The sequence below is a fragment of the Lineus longissimus genome, chromosome 16, assembly GCF_910592395.1.
Source record: "Lineus longissimus chromosome 16, tnLinLong1.2, whole genome shotgun sequence".
Taxonomy (NCBI): Eukaryota; Metazoa; Nemertea; class Pilidiophora; order Heteronemertea; family Lineidae; genus Lineus; species Lineus longissimus.
The window spans coordinates 4619123-4639656 of NC_088323.1; the positions used below are offsets into that span (position 1 = coordinate 4619123).

General features: G+C 43.1%; 2 protein-coding genes across 5 annotated transcripts in view; both read left to right on the forward strand.

Annotated features, from left to right (window-relative positions):
- LOC135500243 (putative sodium-coupled neutral amino acid transporter 11) overlaps positions 1–8159 on the forward strand; it is a 30327-nt gene extending 22168 nt beyond the window's left edge. For 3 of the 4 annotated variants that reach the window (XM_064791565.1, XM_064791567.1, XM_064791568.1), the window contains 6 exons: positions 2782–2864; positions 3158–3228; positions 3721–3882; positions 4295–4407; positions 4657–4794; positions 5046–8159. In XM_064791565.1, the coding sequence (XP_064647635.1) occupies positions 2782–2864; positions 3158–3228; positions 3721–3882; positions 4295–4407; positions 4657–4794; positions 5046–5339 (861 nt within the window). In that variant the 3' untranslated portion in view covers positions 5340–8159. Of the gene's footprint in view, positions 1–1921; positions 2002–2781; positions 2865–3157; positions 3229–3720; positions 3883–4294; positions 4408–4656; positions 4795–5045 lie in introns of all 4 variants that reach the window. The other variant, XM_064791566.1, reaches the window with a different exon arrangement.
- A 5673-nt stretch (positions 8160–13832) lies between these two features.
- LOC135500607 (lanosterol synthase-like) lies at positions 13833–20302 on the forward strand. The gene is made up of 15 exons (XM_064792157.1): positions 13833–14172; positions 14442–14640; positions 14820–15067; positions 15489–15610; positions 15838–16070; positions 16313–16421; positions 16632–16750; positions 16976–17101; positions 17490–17669; positions 17788–17937; positions 18204–18300; positions 18495–18666; positions 18903–18983; positions 19130–19300; positions 19573–20302. Exons 2-15 carry the CDS (start codon positions 14464–14466, stop codon positions 19775–19777), a joined length of 2190 nt encoding a protein of 729 aa, XP_064648227.1. The 5' UTR covers positions 13833–14172; positions 14442–14463; the 3' UTR covers positions 19778–20302.
- Positions 20303–20534: the final 232 nt, after the last annotated feature.

A 20534-nucleotide genomic window follows, 5' to 3' on the forward strand; every position in this document is an offset into this window, starting at 1 on the left:
GCGCGTATGGGAAGACACTAGAGATTCCTCCTTCAGTAATGTGCAAAAAGGGTTCTAAACAATTGCGCTTTTTTAATACCTTACTTACTTTAGTGTCTGCTTTACGACTAGAGTCTCCAACCTCCTATTGCAGGCCTTTTGAACGTTTCTAAAACCTTTGAAGGTCTTTCGACCAGAACAAATATGCATCACCATATAAGTGTTGGCCAAAAAACTCAAAAACGTCAGGTCTTTTAGAAGGGGAATATTTTCTCGGGCTTTTTAGCGCTTTTAAACGTTTTCAAGACTTAAAAGGGTTAACAACTCGTTATTTTTATTTGTTACCTGTCACTCGAGTATCGAGGAAATATTCTGCGATGTCAGTATAAACACTCCAACTAGTAAAATATCGTCAAAACCACTTGATAAATAACATAAACTCGTTAGTTGGATGCTAAACTTTTGCTACAGAACAACGAGGTGAAATATTGATGAAAGTGGCAGTATTTTGCTTTGCAGAAAGGAAATCGATTTCGGTTTCTGCTTGTCTTGGTTGCTTTTGCTTGCGTAATGTATCATTGTAGGGGTAGTTGTAAAACAAGAAACACAGAAACGAAACAGAAACACAGAAACACAGAAACGAAACGCAGAAACCAGTCTTGTGGCGAATTCTGGTCTGCAGACTCCATCTTGTTGCCATGGTTGTGGCCGCGAACGCGGGTGTAACTAAAACTGGTATTCAGTCGGAATGGAAGGAGGAATGCTCATTTCCCAATACCCCTTTTAGCCTCATCAACGTGTGCGCAGATTTTGATCGTGCCCCTGACCATGCCGATCCACCATCTGTTGGGCATGAGGACTTTATGATCGATATGAGCCGCCAGTAAGTCGGCATGACCAATGACCAGAACACGACCATAGGCCTGCTAGGAATGTACAATAGAACATGACTCTCTATTCGAAGGACTATTTTCTATTTACACTGACCTCCCCAATACACAACATGTATGTACTACACGGCGTAAATAGAAAATAGTCCTTCGAGTAGCGAGTCCTGTTCTTTTGTACATTCCATGGCCTGTGCACGACACTAGGCTGAACTTCCCTACTGCAACCTCATTAACATAAACAGATATTTAAAGGGACTATTTAAAGGCAGCAGCTGGGCAGGCAAGATTGAGTTACTCCAAGTCCAAGTCTAGTGCCCCCCCGCCCCCCCCCCCCCACTTTACTCTATTCTAGTCGCCAAAATTGGTCTCTCACGTCTCACATAACGTCGAAATGATTCACCCATGTACTGGTACCGTACCTTGCATTTAGTGCTGCATCAGACGGGATTTGTAGGATGATCCTGGTACTTCATGTAAATTGAACACTACAAGGCAAGATGTTGCACTGCACCTTCATTTAAAATAACATGCTGTAGGAATCGAATCGAACCTACCAAAGTACTACACCACCACCTCAAAAGACTTCACCCATATCGTGCCGCCCCCTCCCCCCCCCCCCCCCAAGTTGCTCCATGTATCCCCTCAACAACTCTATTGCATTCCGGCTGGCCGCAACCCACCAACCTCAGATTTTACTTTTAAACGACAATAACAACGGATTGGGCAAGGAAAGTATCGGCGTGCCGCTTGATTCCAACTTTTATGAAAACCCGTTTGATTTTCGTTTCTGCGTTTCGTTTCTGCGTTTCGTTTCTGCGTTTCTGTGTTTCTGTTTCGTTTCTGTGTTTCTTGTTTTACAACTACCCTCATTGTAGTACGCAGTCTGCGGATAAGTTCTATTGTCGAGGTTGGCTGGTCTATTGGACTGCGATATTTTGCAGGAACAAATCCTGAAGCGCCTGTACACTCCTGTACATATACGCGTGCTGTTAAAACTAGAGGGTAATCATCATCATGATCATTCTAATTTCTAATTAAATTCTAAATTTCAGATATCACTCATCTCGGTTGTATTCACTCTGTTCATTGTCTTTGTCCTCATCGGAAAAGGCTTTGATCTTGCGGCAAAAGTGTAAGGCTAAGACCACTCTTTCATCAATTTAATGTACATTTTGAACTTGTTATGTACTTGTTACTGAATGTATACTTATTATATTTTGTACTTGTGATTTCGTTTAAATTTGGTGCTTACACAGGCCTGATGCCAGTGAGAGTCGAACGTTTTCCCCGCTACAATGGCCGCGGCGGCAAACTCCGGTGGGTATACTTGTAACGTGATCGGCGTCTTTTGACGTTACTGCCCATTTCCACCAACCACGCTTAATCACAAGACAAGCGTTGGCAGCCGAAGTCTAATTTTGCCAAGGTGGGGAGCGCACCTGGAAAATCGGCTCTCGTGGAACCAGGCCTGTATTTGTAATGCAAACGACGTGTTCGGAAATTCTTCGAAACTTCAGTAAACACAAACCCTCTGACGTTTGGATTTGCGCTATAAACCCCACTGCACTTCCCACTTTTAGCACCGAACCACTCTTTATCCCTACTGTTTCTGTTTTCTCACGATCCGCAAATCAATGACAACCGGAAGTAGTTCAATTATTCGACATGTCTACCTGTGAACATGGCGTGCTTTGATGCTTAGCAACGCAACTCCTTCCGGTTGTTGAGTTGATATCTGCCAAATAGCTCCCATTAATTGATTTGTCAATTTTTTTCTCGATAAATTACCCGGGTTGAACTTTTGCAGACTGTTTGTATCGTTGTTGTCGTTTTCCTTACTGTCGTAATTCTGTAGAACCGATAAATGTTTACACGCTCAAATGATGTCGTTACTATGTTTTTGTCGTTTCAGCTCGCCTTTACCTCGATTGTGTTAAATATTGTGATAATCATTGTAACAATTATTCGACTTATCGTTCCGTTTCCCGAGAGAATGTAAGACATTGTACAACCAGGTGGTCGGTTTTTTCCCTCTTTGCGCTTGCTCTCAACAATTTCAATGTACGTTTTAAAGTTGAAGTAGTTCTTAACATTGTAGTGTACAATTAAGCTCACAAAAATTAACGTTATCGTAATCAGATGGTCTTTGCTCGCGCAGTGCTTCGTCACCATCAGGCCGCTGTCTACATGAGTAGCGTATCTTTAATCTATCTCCCCAGCCTAGGTTATGATAAAGAAAACAAAGAATCAGAAAAAAATCGCATCTGATGTTGTCGTTGTTATTCCAGTCCCACTTCTGATGATGGATGGGAATTCGCCAATACGCAAGTTGCCCAGTCTATAGGCATCATGGCATTCGGTAAGAAGTATACCTGTCATCTCAGATTTCCAAGCGCTTCTTCGGTGACCGTGACCCTTGCTCATTGGAAGACGTCGCCATCTGCTAGGTTCCAATCTGTGGGGTCAGCAGGTTTCTCGCGTAGACCGTCGGTCACTCATCAACGTTTATTACTATCGACAAGTACCTGGTCGTGTTACAGGACATATCGATTTGCTGTTAGGCATTGCTTCGACCTCTGCTACCAAAGAGCTTCGCATTAACTGTAAATCAATTTCTCCGGTAATCGGTATGAAAAGGATGCCAAAAGATTCCTTGGAGGTAACCTGAGTCCATCGCAATTGGCATGCAAAAATGCTATGACCAAGTTTCTTCGACAGCCTGTACCTCAATCCACATGTTTATCCGTATTTGACAATGCCTTGCCGAGTTTCTTTGCGAGCATGTAACTTAAATTGATCCGTTTAGTATTATAACCTTGTGCAAGGCACTTAACTCGAATGTCTCTTGCAGCCTACATGTGCCATCACAACTCCTTCCTCATCTACGACTCGTTAGAGAACAACACCCAAGAACGCTGGAGCATGGTGACCCATCTGAGTGTCATCTTTGCCATGGTCTGTACTCTCATCTTCGGTATCACTGGTTACGCCACCTTCACTGGATTCACGCAGGGTAAGCCAAATGACATAACCAAAAGCAGGGTCTCCACATAGGCACCTTTCCTGTTCCAGTCTGCAATGGGTTTGTTGTCGTGTGACCGTCTTGTTTGGAGAGGGCCACAAACTGGGGAGATTAGGGACGCTAGTCACAACACCTTTCTATGTACGAGTCTGCGGTAGCAACTCTAGCAACCCGAGATACCACAAAGGGAGTACACGCATTTTGAATCGGTCAAGAAGATAATTCAAACAGCTTTAAAATTACTCCCTACTTCACAAAAATTGAACCTGGAGCTAAAACTAACGAACAGATTCGAGATATCTTCGTGTCATGTTTCTGCTAGAAAGATTCTCCATCCCCGAGTGGTGGAAATAGTACGCTGTCTTTGCTAGGCCGCACCGAATAATCTTTTTCGTTGTCTTAGGTGATCTGCTCGAGAACTACTGTGCCAATGATGACCTTGTCAATGTCGTAAGATTTGTCTTCGCTTTGACCATCATGTTAACATATCCCATCGAATGTTTCGTAGTCAGAGAGGTAGGTATCGTGTTACGTTTCTTGGTCATCCATCCACCGGATCGAAATTAGTTCATAACGCAGGCATGACCAATCCACTCATTTTGGCCTGCAATCTAGCGAGTACATCGGAATCACTTGTACCTTTCATACAGTAGTTGTAAGAAATTGTGTTGTGAGTTGATGATTTACTGTTAAAAGGTGCTTACAAAAGCAATATCCTCTTTACATCATAAATTCTGTGATATCAGCCACTTGTCTTTCTTATAGGTGATAGAAAATGCGATCTTTGCCAATACCCAGCCTCAGCCTCTGAAAAGACACATCATAGAAACCGTGATTATCGTCATATTGACAGTTATTATCTCCATGGCAACCGATTGTTTGGGCATTGTTCTTCAAGTCAACGTAAGCAGATTTTCATGCATATTTTGTTCAATTCGGCACTTTCTTGAGAAGCAGCTAACCTGGACTTTCGGTTAGTATTGGCCAATCAGATAACGTCTATCGTGCGTCTACGGCACAGAAAGCATGGCCGCGACCATGATAAAGTAGAGGGCTTCTGATTCGTCATTACGCATGATTCTGCGTTGGAAAGTGTCTGACGATGGGACATAATCTCGAAACCCATATTAAATCCTCTGATTTCTATTTTTCAGGGTGTCTTAGCGGCGGCACCGTTAGCCTTCATCATCCCACCATTCTGTGTGATGCGTCTCCAACAAGAGGCAGTCTTCTCCTTGAAGAACATCCCCTGTATCCTCATATCGCTCTTTGGGATCGTCGTCATGGTCGTTGGCGTCGTCATGACGATCTTGGACATCGTCAACGGGATAACCTGCAGTCATGGAGAGGAGATGCCATATTGCATGACGGGTAACACGACACTATCCACTGCGCATGCGTACTTGAACACTAGCTCCCGGCACACGACGACACCTGCCTTCACTTGAACTCTGACCTGGAAAGAAATGAATCGACAAATTTGAACAAGTCTTCTGTTATTCTTGAGTTTGGATAAGTCAAGACTATTCCTGATTCAGATCGACGAGGTGCATCGGCCAGAGTATTCAAAGATACCAGTCCGGCAAACACTGTGAATGTTACATTTTGTTACTAAGTTTGACTGAAAAATGTTACGAGATGGCACAATTCTCTGACAGCTATGTTTAAGACCTGTAAAGTACCCATGGTATACATTCCTGTTAGAGACGAAGGGTTGATGCCTGACTGGATGCCCAATCTGTCAACCGATCATCTTTGAGGAGGTGAACTACATGTAGGTTCCCTCATCGGGAAAAACGGATCCTTTGGTTCTTTCGGTGCTTCCTTCTTATCATGATGCCACCAGTTATGGTTGGGTACAGTCGCATGTCTAGGTTATGCTCTAGTGATACAAGCATAGATTGTCTCTTTCGATAGCCTTTTGTGGCATTGGTGCCTTTTGACCGAAGTCAAATATATATACTCGTTGAGAGAGGGACGTGGAGATGTTCACCTTATGATTGAGAGGTGCTTTATGTATTTAGTTTGAACAAACTATAAAACGCCTAAAACTTTAGATTGGGAATGCCAGAACATGTATTAACATAGATGCGGTTAGATTTAGGAGTACTGTATATATCATTTGTTTTGGGACTTGGCACGAAACCACCCAATACTATGTCATGAGATAAAGTTCTACAGACAGATGGTGTAAATACTTTTTTTTGTCCAGAGAATATCAAAGGGAAATAGCCCAACTTGAGAATGGTTATTTCTCGATAGCCTTAATGAGTTTATTTAACTGCTGATACTAGCAGGCATTTATATACTCAGAACAGTGGTTGTGTTCGTGATTTTGTTACCGTTTAACTACTTGTTTATTTCTGTTTGAAAAGCACTGTATATCTAAGCACTTGAGATGCTTTTGAGATTGTATAGTTATAGAGCATATCAAATCAGCGATACATGTAGATGTAGCAAGACAGTTAAATAATGATACAGCCTGCCTTAAAGGACAATATGGGAAAATTTGCCCGCCTCAACATACCAGTAGAGTCACCTTCTGAAAAGTAGAGGAACTACATTGTGTCCACAACGTAGAACAATGCACATTGCCTGTACAAAATGACAACTCTTTTATTTAGAAGGTTGCTTGCCTCGTATTTTAATACCAGAATACCCTCATTAGAAATCGCAGGAAACATTGTTTTTTCAGTTCCCAACATAGCCGCAACAGAACCAAAGATGTTTGCTGTTGATATAACCTTGGAGGAATTATACTCAAGTATAATTCCTCCAAGATATAACTGAACTTCATGTACCAATGTTGACATTTTTCATGGAAATCGGGGTCACAGCTTCATAAAGGTATCAACAGAATTTCAAATAGGATCTAGCAAGAAAAAAAGCATTATTGTAGACTAGAACAAAACAAACTGCGATTGAAATCTATATTTTTGCTATTAACTGATGAATCTATATTCAAGCCAAAGTATAACTATATAATGTATGTTGCTATAGATGACTGCTTGCACACGTAGAGTGTCTATGTCAAGGGCGTAGAGTTAGCTTTCTAAATGATCCGCTAGGGGGCATGTTTAGAGATGACAGCACCAAGTAAAGTCATAAAATCCCCAGCGGATGTTTTCAGATCTGGGCGTTAGAATAGACCACTAGATATATTTTGAATAAAAATGAGTATTTTTCACTGAATTCTATGTGTAATATCGCCTACACGACTGTAGATGTACTAGTAGTAGTCTGTAGAGGAAGTATGTAGTTGATTAGCTGTATGTCTTGGAAAAATATTCAATTTTCAAAGTCTTCTTCCCTTGGCAGGTTCTGACCAATGAGGTGGCGCCTTAGGCGTTACCATCCCGACTTCGTTCCTATACTGCAATTTAGCCACGGACCTTGAAAAATAGGCCCATGTAGCAGAAGGCGCTAAATATACAGCTTCCAGTATACTGTTATGGCCTGCCAGTCTTTTGAAGATACACCATTGGCACCACCATTTGGTCAGGACGTCGGCCTTCATCAATATATACATTATTGTGATTTGTAAATAATCATGTTGACGCCGTGAACATTGGAACGAAGGTACTTGTATGAAATTGAAAGGTTGAAAGGTAAGCTAAATGTCATCGTCAAAATGACGTTTTGAAAATTTAGATTTCAGGACGGTGCCACGAGGTTTCATTTCAATTACAAAATCAAGAGCCCAGTATTTTCGTTACAGCTAACTATAAATACTATGATATTATGAAATTCAAGGTTTTCCAATAGTTTAATCTAAAATATCGCTGTTTGACAAAGGGTGTTATGTTACTGTGATAAAATAATTACGGGTCAGGGAGCATCCCTGCGTGGCTAGTGTTGAACCTATGGGTGGGTCACTCAAACAAAACTGAAACGAAAGTGCTGGGCGTTTAACAATGTGATACTAGATGTATTACGAAGGGGCGGTATAAGTTTATCATTTAAATGGCAAATAGACCTAAGAGTGGATGTATGCGATGTCCATGTTACGCCAGAGTGTATTACGTGTAAAGAACAAAGAACAATCAAGAACAACAGAATGAAGCCTGTGTTTTATTCTTCTTTATATAATCCCGAGGTGCGATACATTATGTTTTGTGACATACCCCCTCCCCTTACACATACACACTTTAACCGGGAAATCGGTGCCTCCCACTGTTTCAGGATGGGGTAATACATTCTATAAAACAGCGGATTTATGCAACATCAATTTAATGTCAAATCATGAAATACAGGAAGCCATCTTAGAAGCCATGAACGTTGTTGTAGTTGTTTCCACTCGATTCCGGGCTAGCCTGAACAAGCTGATTATGAGACACCCACCACTATACGAGCAAAGTTAATATGTAAAGTCAAGGACTTAGTGAGCCCCCCTTTAGGTCGGGGGAGCTCCCCCGAACCCCCCTACGAGCATATGTTAAGTGCCAGCTCTAACAACTACAGCTATTACAATGGGGGGACACCCCCCAAACCCCCCTCCGTCGACATAGGTTTTTACCAGTGCGTTGGGGGAAGCTCCCCCCAACCCCCCCCCCCCCCCGGTGGACAGTCAACTAGCCCTTCTGTGTCATACTGCTGGAGGGGGGCGGGTGCGATGGGACCATCCATATAGTTCCTTCCGACACATTTTTGTTTTGGTAATGTAATACATTGTGATTGTCCTTATTCACGGGAATCGAGCGTTTCCAGTGATATACGACATTTAAATGGATTGTCCTCATGCATTCACTTTGGAAACGCATTTTAAAATAGATGTTACGTCCTGTTAATGGGGCACGTCATCATCGCGTACATGTGGGAAAAACTCCCTAACGAGACCGGAGCAGACGGCTGAAAGTAGTTTAATTATTGGCCGCTAGGGTTCAGAATGTCGCTCACCCGAATTTTTCACGCAACTTTTGCTAAATAGAGCTAGTTCTAGTTTGTAATTCATTTTGATACTTCAGATTTGGGTAGTAGACTAAAATAACATAGTCGTCAGTGTGGTTTTAAGCAGGAAAAACGTATTTGTTTTTCTTAAAGTGCCTTTTTTGGACGGGTGTGTGCGATTGTTTTGTTTATGTCACGTGACCTCGACCATGTCGCCACAAAATTGAAATAAACCACCCTTTTCTGTCATTATTTAGGACGGATATTTCTCTAATAACAATATCAATATAATTGGCCAATTTCTTAGGCATATGTAGCGAATTCCCATGAAGATTTAAATTAGATGTTCTCGTAACCTGTTACAACTGGTCTGATTTATAATTCAGCGCTACAACTGGTCTGATTTATTTATTCAGCGCCATTTTGAAAAACCAAAAAAAATTGTTTGTTGGATATACAATATTTACTCTCTTTATTTCACTTCATTTACATTATATACTCCCGCACACACGTGTATCTTAAGAGCCCCTCCTAAAGGGGGTCTTAATATGTAAAGTCAAGGACTTAGTGAGCCCCCCTTTAGGTCGGGGGAGCTCCCCCGAACCCCCCTACGAGCATATTGTTAAGTGCAAGCTCTAACAACTACAGCTGTTACAATGGGGGGACACCCCCCAAACCCCCCTCCGTCGACATAGGTTTTTACCAGTGCGTTGGGGGGAAGCTCCCCCCAAACCCCCCCCCCCCGGTGGACAGTCAACTAGCCCTTCTGTGTCATACTGCTGGAGGGGGGGTGGGGTGCGATGGGACCATCCATATAGTTCCTTCCGACACATTTTTGTTTTGGTAATGTAATACATTGTGATTGTCCTTATTCACGGGAATCGGGCGTTTCCAGTGATATACGACACAAATGGGTTGTCCTCATGCATTCACTTTCGAAACGCATTTTAAAATAGATGTTACGTCCTGTTAATGGGGCACGTCATCATCGCGTACATTTGGGAAAAACTCCCTAACGAGACCGGAGCAGACGGCTGAAAGTAGTTTAATTATTGGCCGCTAGGGTGCAGAATGTCGCTCACCCGAATTTTTCACGCAACTTTTGCTAAATAGACCTAGTTCTAGTTTGTTATTCATTTTGATACTTCAGATTTGGGCAGAAGACCAATATAACTTAGTCGTCAGTGTGGTTTTAAGCAGGAAAAACGTATTTGTTTTTCTTAAAGTGCCTTTTTTGGACGGGTGTGTGCGATTGTTTTGTTTTTATGTCACGTGACCTCGACCATGTCGACACAAAATTGAAATAAACCACCCTTTTCTGTCATTATTAGGACGGATATTTCTCTAATAAAAATATCAATATAATTGGCCAATTTCTTAGGCATATGTAGCGAATTCCCATGAAGATTTAAATTAGATGTTCTCGTAACCTGTTACAACTGGTCTGATTTATAATTCAGCGCTACAACTGGTCTGATTTATTTATCAGCGCCATTTTGAAAAACCAAAAAAAATTGTTTGTTGGATATACAATATTTACTCTCTTTATTTCACTTCATTTACATTATATACTCCCGCACACACGTGTATCTTAAGAGCCCCTCCTAAAGGGGGTCTTAATATGTAAAGTCAAGGACTTAGTGAGCCCCCCTTTAGGTCGGGGGAGCTCCCCCGAACCCCCCTACGAGCATATGTTAAGTGCAAGCTCTAACAACTACAGCTGTTACAATGGGGGGACACCCCCCAAACCCCCCTCCGTCGACATAGGTTTTTACCAGTGCGTTGGGGGGGAAGCTCCCCCCAAACCCCCCCGGGTGGACAGTCAACTAGCCCTTCTGTGTCATACTGCTGGAGGGGGGGTGCGATGGGACCATCCATATAGTTCCTTCCGACACATTTTTGTTTTGGTAATGTAATACATTGTGATTGTCCTTATTCACGGGAATCGGGCGTTTCCAGTAATATACGACACTGAAATGGATTGTCCTCATGCATTCACTTTGGAAACGCATTTTAAAATAGATGTCACGTCCTGTTAATGGGGCACGTCATCATCGCGTACATTTGGGAAAAACTCCCTAACGAGACCGGAGCAGACGGCTGAAAGTAGTTTATTTATTGGCCGCTAGGGTACAGAATGTACGTCGCTCACCCAACGCTCACCCGAAATTTTCACGCAACTATAGCTAAATAGAGCTAGTTCTAGTTTGTGATTCATTTTGATACTTCAGATTTGGGCAGTAGACCAATATAACTTAGTCGTCAGTGTGGTTTTAAGCTGGAAAAACGTATTTATTTTTCTTAAAGTGCCTTTTTTGGACGGGTGTGTGCGATTGTTTTGTTTTTATGTCACGTGACCTCGACCATGTCGACACAAAATTGAAATAAACCACCCTTTTCTGTCATTATTTATGACGGATATTTCTCTAATAAAAATATCAATATAATTGGCCAATTTCTTAGGCATATGTAGCGAATTCCCATGAAGATTTAAATTAGATGTTCTCGTAACCTGTTACAACTGGTCTGATTTATAATTCAGCGCTACAACTGGTCTGATTTATTTATTCAGCGCCATTTTGAAAAACCAAAAAAAATTGTTTGTTGGATATACAATAATTACTCTCTTTATTTCTCTTCATTTACATTATATACTCCCGCACACACGTGTATCTTAAGAGCCCCTCCTAAAGGGGGTCTTAATATGTAAAGTCAAGGACTTAGTGAGCCCCCCTTTAGGTCGGGGGAGCTCCCCCGAACCCCCCTACGAGCATATGTTAAGTGCAAGCTCTAACAACTACAGCTGTTACAATGGGGGGACACCCCCCAAACCCCCCTCCGTCGACATAGGTTTTTACCAGTGCGTTGGGGGGGAAGCTCCCCCCAAACCCCCCCGGGTGGACAGTCAACTAGCCCTTCTGTGTCATACTGCTGGAGGGGGGGTGCGATGGGACCATCCATATAGTTCCTTCCGACACATTTTTGTTTTGGTAATGTAATACATTGTGATTGTCCTTATTCACGGGAATCGGGCGTTTCCAGTAATATACGACACTGAAATGGATTGTCCTCATGCATTCACTTTGGAAACGCATTTTAAAATAGATGTCACGTCCTGTTAATGGGGCACGTCATCATCGCGTACATTTGGGAAAAACTCCCTAACGAGACCGGAGCAGACGGCTGAAAGTAGTTTATTTATTGGCCGCTAGGGTACAGAATGTACGTCGCTCACCCAACGCTCACCCGAAATTTTCACGCAACTATAGCTAAATAGAGCTAGTTCTAGTTTGTGATTCATTTTGATACTTCAGATTTGGGCAGTAGACCAATATAACTTAGTCGTCAGTGTGGTTTTAAGCTGGAAAAACGTATTTATTTTTCTTAAAGTGCCTTTTTTGGACGGGTGTGTGCGATTGTTTTGTTTTTATGTCACGTGACCTCGACCATGTCGACACAAAATTGAAATAAACCACCCTTTTCTGTCATTATTTATGACGGATATTTCTCTAATAAAAATATCAATATAATTGGCCAATTTCTTAGGCATATGTAGCGAATTCCCATGAAGATTTAAATTAGATGTTCTCGTAACCTGTTACAACTGGTCTGATTTATAATTCAGCGCTACAACTGGTCTGATTTATTTATTCAGCGCCATTTTGAAAAACCAAAAAAAATTGTTTGTTGGATATACAATAATTACTCTCTTTATTTCTCTTCATTTACATTATATACTCCCGCACACACGTGTATCTTAAGAGCCCCTCCTAAAGGGGGTCTTATAAAGGGGGTCTTATTATATACTCCCGCACACACGTGTATCTTAAGAGCCCCTCCTAAAGGGGGTCTTAATATGTAAAGTCAAGAACTTAGTGAGCCCCCCTTTAGGTCGGGGGAGCTCCCCCGAACCCCCCTACGAGCATATGTTAAGTGCAAGCTCTAACAACTACAGCTGTTACAATGGGGGGACACCCCCCAAACCCCCCTCCGTCGACATAGGTTTTTACCAGTGCGTTGGGGGGAAGCTCCCCCCAAACCCCCCCGGTGGACAGTCAACTAGCCCTTCTGTGTCATACTGCTGGAGGGGGGGTGCGATGGGACCATCCATATAGTTCCTTCCGACACATTTTTGTTTTGGTAATGTAATACATTGTGATTGACCTTATTCACGGGAATCGGGCGTTTCCAGTGATATACGACACAAATGGGTTGTCCTCATGCATTCACTTTCGAAAGGCATTTTAAAATAGATGTTACGTCCTGTTAATGGGGCACGTCATCATCGCGTACATTTGGGAAAAACTCCCTAACGAGACCGGAGCAGACGGCTGAAAGTAGTTTAATTATTGGCCGCTAGGGTACAGAATGTACGTCGCTCACCCGAATTTTTCACGCAACTATAGCTAAATAGAGCTAGTTCTAGTTTGTGATTCAATTTGATACTTCAGATTTGGGCAGAAGGCCAATATAACTTAGTCGTCAGTGTGGTTTTAAGCTGGAAAAACGTATTTGTTTTTCTTAAAGTGCCTTTTTTGGACGGGTGTGTGCGATTGTTTTGTTTTTATGTCACGTGACCTCGATCATGTCGACACAAAATTGAAATAAACCACCCTTTTCTGTCATTATTTAGGACGGATATTTCTCTAATAAAAATATTAATATAATTGGCCAATTTCTTAGGCATATGATGTAGCGAATTCCCATGAAGATTTAAATTAATTTCAATTAATTTCAATCAATGGGATAGCAACCACCACCGGAAGATCGCGGAGAAATCGGTAAACTCAACGGAGTTAATTCAGAAAAATACCAAAAAAAATTGTTTGTAGGATATACAATATTTACTCTCTTTATTTCTCATCAAATCAGTATATACTCCCACACACACGTGTATCTTAAGAGCCCCTCCTAAAGGGGGGCTTATCAACTGGCGGTTTGAATTTCACTGAATTCGTGGCATGAGTAGTGGGAAGGGCCCGACCGGTCTACTCTTCCTCAGAGCGGGGCCAGTGTGAGCTCGAGGCTGTAATACACCTCCCTGCTCATACACCAGCCTTGGGGTTCTTTGAGCGATGACGAGCTTCCCGGCGTAAAATGTCCTTGCGCATGTCGCACATTCCATTTTCCCGCCAATAATGACGCAATGAGTTCAATGACAACACCGCACACCGGACCGCCACGACTGTTCCACTACCCACCGCCTGACTGAATCAGGCCAGATATAAATTTCAATCCGATTGGCTAAAAATAATCACCATTGTTAGATAACAGGGAATTCCCCACGTGAATCGTCTAGTCGACTGTTCGAGTCCAAAATTCAAGGACGTGGGACAACCTGTTGATTGAGGACCAATGCCGATTTTACTCCGGATTTAAACAGGAAATCTTAGTGTAAGTAAATTCTATATAAGATACATATGTAATATCCCTCAATGGGGGCCTCAAACACAATGCAATACATTGGTTCATGCGGCTAGCCACGCACGGTGATCCGAGCAGACGATTGTAATGCCTTGAACTTGCCGAATAATTGTCACGTGACCGTTTTGCATTCAAGCGCGGGAAAATGCAAAAATTCAGGCTTGCTCCAACCAGTTACCTGAACAGCAGGAGCTAAAAGAAAATTGTTAGTCATAATCTTCGCATTTTTGTTCCGAAAGACGATATCATCCCGAAGCCACCATGCCGAAGTATAAGAACACAATGAGAAGAAACAGGGGAGGCCCCTACAAGACAAAACCGGCAACGGACCTAACAAAATGGCGTCTGAGATGTGTGGAAGGGAGACAGGTTTGGGAGTTCGGGGACAATGGCCGGCCACAGACTCTACTGGAGCTGCACTCACTCGGATTGGACACGGTGAGTATGTGAATTGAATTGAAGATCATGTCTTGTTAGGAGGGTATACGCTCAGTTCCATATGCAGCGCCGTTAGTCACTATCTTACTAAAGAATAACTCGAGTAAAATGCCGGACTGAATTACTTCATGACTCTGTGAAATCAAAAAGCGTATAATTATGATGGTTGAATTTTTCAGCAAAGTCTCGCACCGCCTCTCCCCCAGGCATCGACTGCAAAACAGGCGGCCTACAACGGAATGGCGTTCTATTCGAAACTCCAGGCGGAAGACGGCCACTGGGCTGGAGACTATGGCGGTCCCCTCTTCCTGATGCCCGGGCTTGTCATCGTGTGTTACATCACCAACACGCCATTCACGCAAGAGCAGAAGCTCGAGATGATACGATACTTGAGATCAGTTCAGTGCCCGGACGGAGGCTGGGGCCTGTAAGTACCTGTAGGCTCCAACCGTTCCCCTGAAGAGGGAGATCTTCGGAAGATACTGAACAGTTTGGCACCACCGCGAAACTGCTTGATGGATGTTGTATCCCGCGATGTAGGGAGTGCTGCAGTCGCTAGAGAGGTGCCGACACAGCGCCTGGAGGGATGTGGTGGCACGATTGATGTGCCTGAGTGCCTGCGTGCGTGCGTGCGTGCGTGAGTGAGTGTGAAATCGGAACATTGATTGTTTCGTTCAAGACGAGAAATGTACACTTTGCACCAGACGGACGGGCCACCATATACCTCGTCTACATTTTCATGTCCTATACCTTGGATTGAAAAAACACGAATTTAGGGTTCTTAACAGGTCACCTATCAACTGTGGGTCACAAACCTGGCCTTAGAGTTCGTGGTATTTTTGTTGCAGGCATATTGAAGGACCCCCAACGGTGTTCGGATGTGCTCTCAACTACGTTGTGATGCGTCTTCTTGGTGTGGGGCCTGATGATCCTGACATGGTCAAAGCCAGGAACCTCCTTCACAAAATGGGTAGGGAAACCAGCACAAATGATTCAGAAAAATTATATCCATCGTCCATCGCTAGCCACATCTACTCGACAAAGGCCATTTGACTACAACTTGTTTACGACATGCTCTAGTCTTTACTCAGCCAACGCAATTCGAATACCACATGGTTCTGTTCTAGGTTCAGCCAAAGCCATTTAGTTACAACGTTCAGCCAAAGTAGTTTAGTTAATGACCCATTCTATTCCTAGGTTCAGCCAAAGCCATTCCCTCGTGGGGGAAGTTCTGGCTTGCTGTCATGAACCTTTACAGCTGGGATGGCATGAATAGTCTCTTTCCCGAGATGTGGGTCTTCCCAAAGTGGATTCCAATCCACCCGTCCAAGTTGTGGTGTCACTGCCGCCAGGTGTACCTACCAATGGGCTATTGTTATGGTGCTAGGCTGGCTGCCAAGGAAGATGACATGGTCAGATCTCTGAGGAAGGTTGGTACAAAAGGGAGTTAACTAGTAGTCGACGAATGCTCACTATCGTCCAGATAGATTGACGGCGGTTTCGCAAAAACGGCGCTATACCACGCCCGAGTTAGTATTGCACGTAGTCGATGCATCTACAATTTGTGTTAGCCCCGAAACCGGAGACGATTTAGCGTTTTCTTATCGTTTTGACAATGCCATGTCTGCCGGGTAACCAGAAACAGCTCTTTATCACAACAACGTCTTTCCAGGAACTATATACAGAAGACTATAACAATATAGATTGGGTTGGAGCAAGGAACAACGTATCAGAAGCTGACCTCTACTCGCCCCACAGCTGGCTTCTGGACGCTGCCTATAGTAAGTGTCAGATACCATAGACATGGTCAGTTCCCCATATCACCAGCGTTGGAGCTTCATGTTAACTTTTCACGCTGAGTATCAGAAACAAATCAATTGTTCTTGGGTAACACAGCTATGATTAACAGGCCAAACCTTGTGCAGTTATATAATGCACGACGCGAAATGCTTATATGAGGATATTCTAACATTCATTTATCTCTATTTCAGAGGTACTTAATGTGTACGAGGCTTGTCATAGCAGTTGGTTCCGACAGAAAGCACTGAAAGAATGTTACGAACACATCTGTGCCGATGATGAGTTCACCAAATGTATCAGTATTGGACCAGTAAGTCTTCATTATTATTCCTTACTCCCCGGTTCGATATTGGTTTTATTGGCGTGTTCGTGTGACTTCATTGTGCTATAGATGATACTTTGGTTATACCAAATATGCATTGATGAATCCTTGCCAAAGTTTATTTTAAAAAGTAATAGTGCACCGAAACTACCGCATCCAAAATGTATTTCTAGCTCCTCTAAAAATGAACGATTTCTTCGTTATTTCCCTCAGATTTCTAAGGTCATTCAAATGCTTGTCCGGTGGTTCGTTGATGGTCCAGAATGCCCAGCATTCAAGCTCCACCAAGAGAGAGTTCAGGATTACCTCTGGATTGGTCTTGACGGAATGAAAATGACCGTAAGTACCTGAAACAAACTTAATAGTGATAGCCCGATAGGCCCCGAATGGGTTTTCGTGGGCATGCCGCGCCCGTTCCTTTGATGTTGGCCAAATCTGTAATGGTTTCCCGATTTTGGAAGAAAGTCTGATCATTTTGACCGAGTGTGAAGTTCCGAATAGGCTTCCTCTTGATTTTCAAGATCCAATGAATTTGGAAACTTTCTGAAGTTATCCTGTGCCGGGCCGACCTCGGCATTGGCTTTGCCAGAAGATTGTATCGACGCTGCTGACATGGTTGGTTCAAGGTCAGCGAAGTTGGCAGAGTTCATGCGTTCGAGCCATGAAAACTGGACGTTCGAAGCGGGAAAGATTTTTCTTTAACGACATATTTCTATCTCTCATACAGGGTACGAATGGTTCCCAGTTGTGGGACACCGCATTCGTCGTCCAGGCATTTATCGAAGCAGAAGGCCACCGCCACCGCGAGTTTCAACAGACCATGGACATGGCACACAAGTTTCTCCAGATCACACAGATACAGGACAATCCACCGGATTATCAGAAGTATTATCGGCAAATGAATAAGGTGCGAACAATTTCGTTTGGAGAACAGTTTGCAGACAACGACTCTCGCCTTTGAGTTGATCGTCGGTCATTATTCATTCTCCATCACATGTTTCAGGTTAACTGTTTTGCTCTTCCAGGGCGCCTTTCCCTTCAGCACCCGTGACTGTGGTTGGATTGTTTCGGACTGTACCGCCGAGGGCCTCAAGTCCGTCCAGTACCTCCAGGAAAGATGTGTCTTTCTCAAGCAGACGATACCAAGGGAGAAGCTCTACCAGGCCGTCGATGTGGTACGTTAACGAGAACATGCTAAGTCCGAATCTTTAAAGAGGATCACACGGCTATCCAAAACTTATCAAGGTTTTGGTGGTGCGTGTCGTTTTTTATATGTAACTGAGTATACTGATGTCAATTAAGTTTCGGGAAGTAGATGATTGTTTGTGAAACAACTGCGTCTGTATAGTGCTGATGATAATCAACTCGGATGTAAAAAATCTCTAGTCGAAATGCCTTAAATACCTTGAACCTACTAATGGTCTGTATCTTGGATTTCCAGCTGCTGGACATGAGGAACAGTGACGGTGGTTATGCAACTTATGAAGATAAAAGAGGCGGCGTCCTGCTTGAACTTCTAAATCCGTCGGAGGTATTTGGTGAGTTTCATATGAACATTGTATAACGTCTTCAGTTGGGGGCAGAGGGGCGGGGGTACCACAGTTCGACGACACCTTTAACAGAACAACATGAAGTTGACGCCTGGGTGACATTCCGATATGTTCGACGATCCGCCATGGCGAGCATAATTTTCAAAAGACATCAGTTGAGAGATTCTTACAACTCATTCTAGGTGATATCATGATCGACTACACGTATGTTGAGTGTACATCAGCCGCCATGCAGGCCCTGAAGCACTTCACAGACAGCCATCCAGAGTACCGTGCTCCGGAGATCAAGAAAACCCTGACTGACGGTCTTGAGTACATCAGAGGGAAGTTGAGGCCTGATGGGTCGTGGGAAGGGTGAGTACCAAGACTGGGTCCTAATGAATCCGCTGACTAGGGTGGTCAAGTCTAAGAATCGGTCAACATTACTTTTCCCGATGAGCAGTTTCGGCCGAATCCCAGTGCAATGATTTGCTGCTTTCGAATCACGTCACTTGAGGCTGTCTATTGCGAATCTCGACGATGATTTAAAAGTTGAAATTTAGGTACATCGGCCACCTTGTTTTTATCCAAAATTTATTTCGCATTTCTAGATCCTGGGCGGTGTGTTTCACGTATGGCGCTTGGTTTGGGTTGGAGGCGTATGCCTGTATGGGATACAGGTACGACCTTGGGTAAGTAGAAATCGTTCTTCAATTGGTATCTCGATAGGCCCTGACTATTTATCATACCCTCTTGGAAAATTTGGCAGCATCAGCAAATTATCGTAATTGCAGGAACATCTTTAAAAACCCTGCATGTGTCTTTAACTTCACTTCAGGACGGAGACCAAAGAAATCAAAGCAGCCATCGACTTCTTGCTGTTCAAGCGAATGAGCAACGGATGCTGGGGAGAGAACTTCGAGTCTTGCGAGGAAAGGCAATACGTCCAATCTGACTATCCACAGGTCATCAACACTTGTTGGGCCTTGATGGCTATGATGGCTGTAAGGTGAGGAGTTTGATCACACCCCATCCCTCGATTATTTCGTTCTAATCTTGAATATTAAATGAGGCAAAAATTGAACTGTAGAATCCCAAAGAAATGAGCAACTTGAATCAAGACGTTGGGGCTATACCGCTTTTGCTACGACTGGGACCAACGTTAGGTTGCTACTTCTGACTATGTTATGAAAAAAGGTGGAAATGTCATTTAAAACATCATCGTATTAAATCTACCTCTTGTATGAAAAATGAACTGACGTACGGATACTCTTCTCCTAGGTACCCGGATGTCAGCGCCCTAGAGCAGGGTATCAAATTCATCATCAGCAGACAACAGGACAACGGAGATTGGCCTCAGGAGAACATCAGCGGGGTCTTCAACAAATCGTGTGCCATAAGCTACACCAGTTACAGGAATGTGTTCCCTATTTGGACTTTAGGGAGGTTCTTTCGCTTGTACCCGGATTCAAAGCTTGCTCAGTGAACACCAGTAGTAGAAATGTGTTCCCTTGGACTTTTGCTTGTACCTGGATTCAATAAACACTATAGTCATCATAGATATGTGTTCCTATTCCGGATTTAGTGGACACCAGTTATAGAATTGTGTTCCCTGGAGTTGGAGAGGTTCTTTTGATTATACTCGGATTCAAAGCTCCCTCAGAGAGTTTGTTCACATTGGACGTGAGATATTTCACTTGAACCCAAATCAGGTCTGGTTTCTTTTTGTTTGCTTCGGATATCTTGGCTTTCATCTTGTCTACTGTGGGCTAAATGTAATATATCGGATGGACCTAAAAAAGCTGAACTGCGTGAACTGTTGAATATCTCGAAGAGATTTAGGAATACAGGGAAGTTAACTCCATCCAGCCCCATGTTCAAATGTGAAAGGATAATAGACAAACGAGATAACAGAGATGTGTTTTATATACATATATATTAACAATTCATATCACTGTAGTAAAGTTCTGTTTCCTTGTGTGCCTCAAGCAAGTTATTGAAATAAAAGTTGTCCCCGTAAATGAGTTCATGTTGCTGGTGTACAATCGATCACTCAGTCTTACTAAAAAATGTTTACAAATTATCAAATTAAAGTTATGTTGCTGGTGTACAAACGATCACTCAGTCTTAAAAAGGTTCATTTAAAATCGTATCGGAAAATATTGGTATTGATAACTAATGCTTCTAACGTCCGGCACGGAAAAGGTGGTGGTGAGTGGGTCTCCCCACTCACCTAATGAAGG

Excerpts from the sequence above, each read along its gene's own strand:
- LOC135500607 (XM_064792157.1), top strand. The coding sequence starts at position 14,464 with ATGCCGAAGTATAAGAACACAATGAGAAGAAACAGGGGAGGCCCCTAC. Across the intron at positions 15,068-15,488 it reads CCGGACGGAGGCTGGGGCCT|GCATATTGAAGGACCCCCAA; the intron begins GTAAGTACCTGT and ends TTTTTGTTGCAG. Across the intron at positions 18,667-18,902 it reads CCTGATGGGTCGTGGGAAGG|ATCCTGGGCGGTGTGTTTCA; the intron begins GTGAGTACCAAG and ends TCGCATTTCTAG.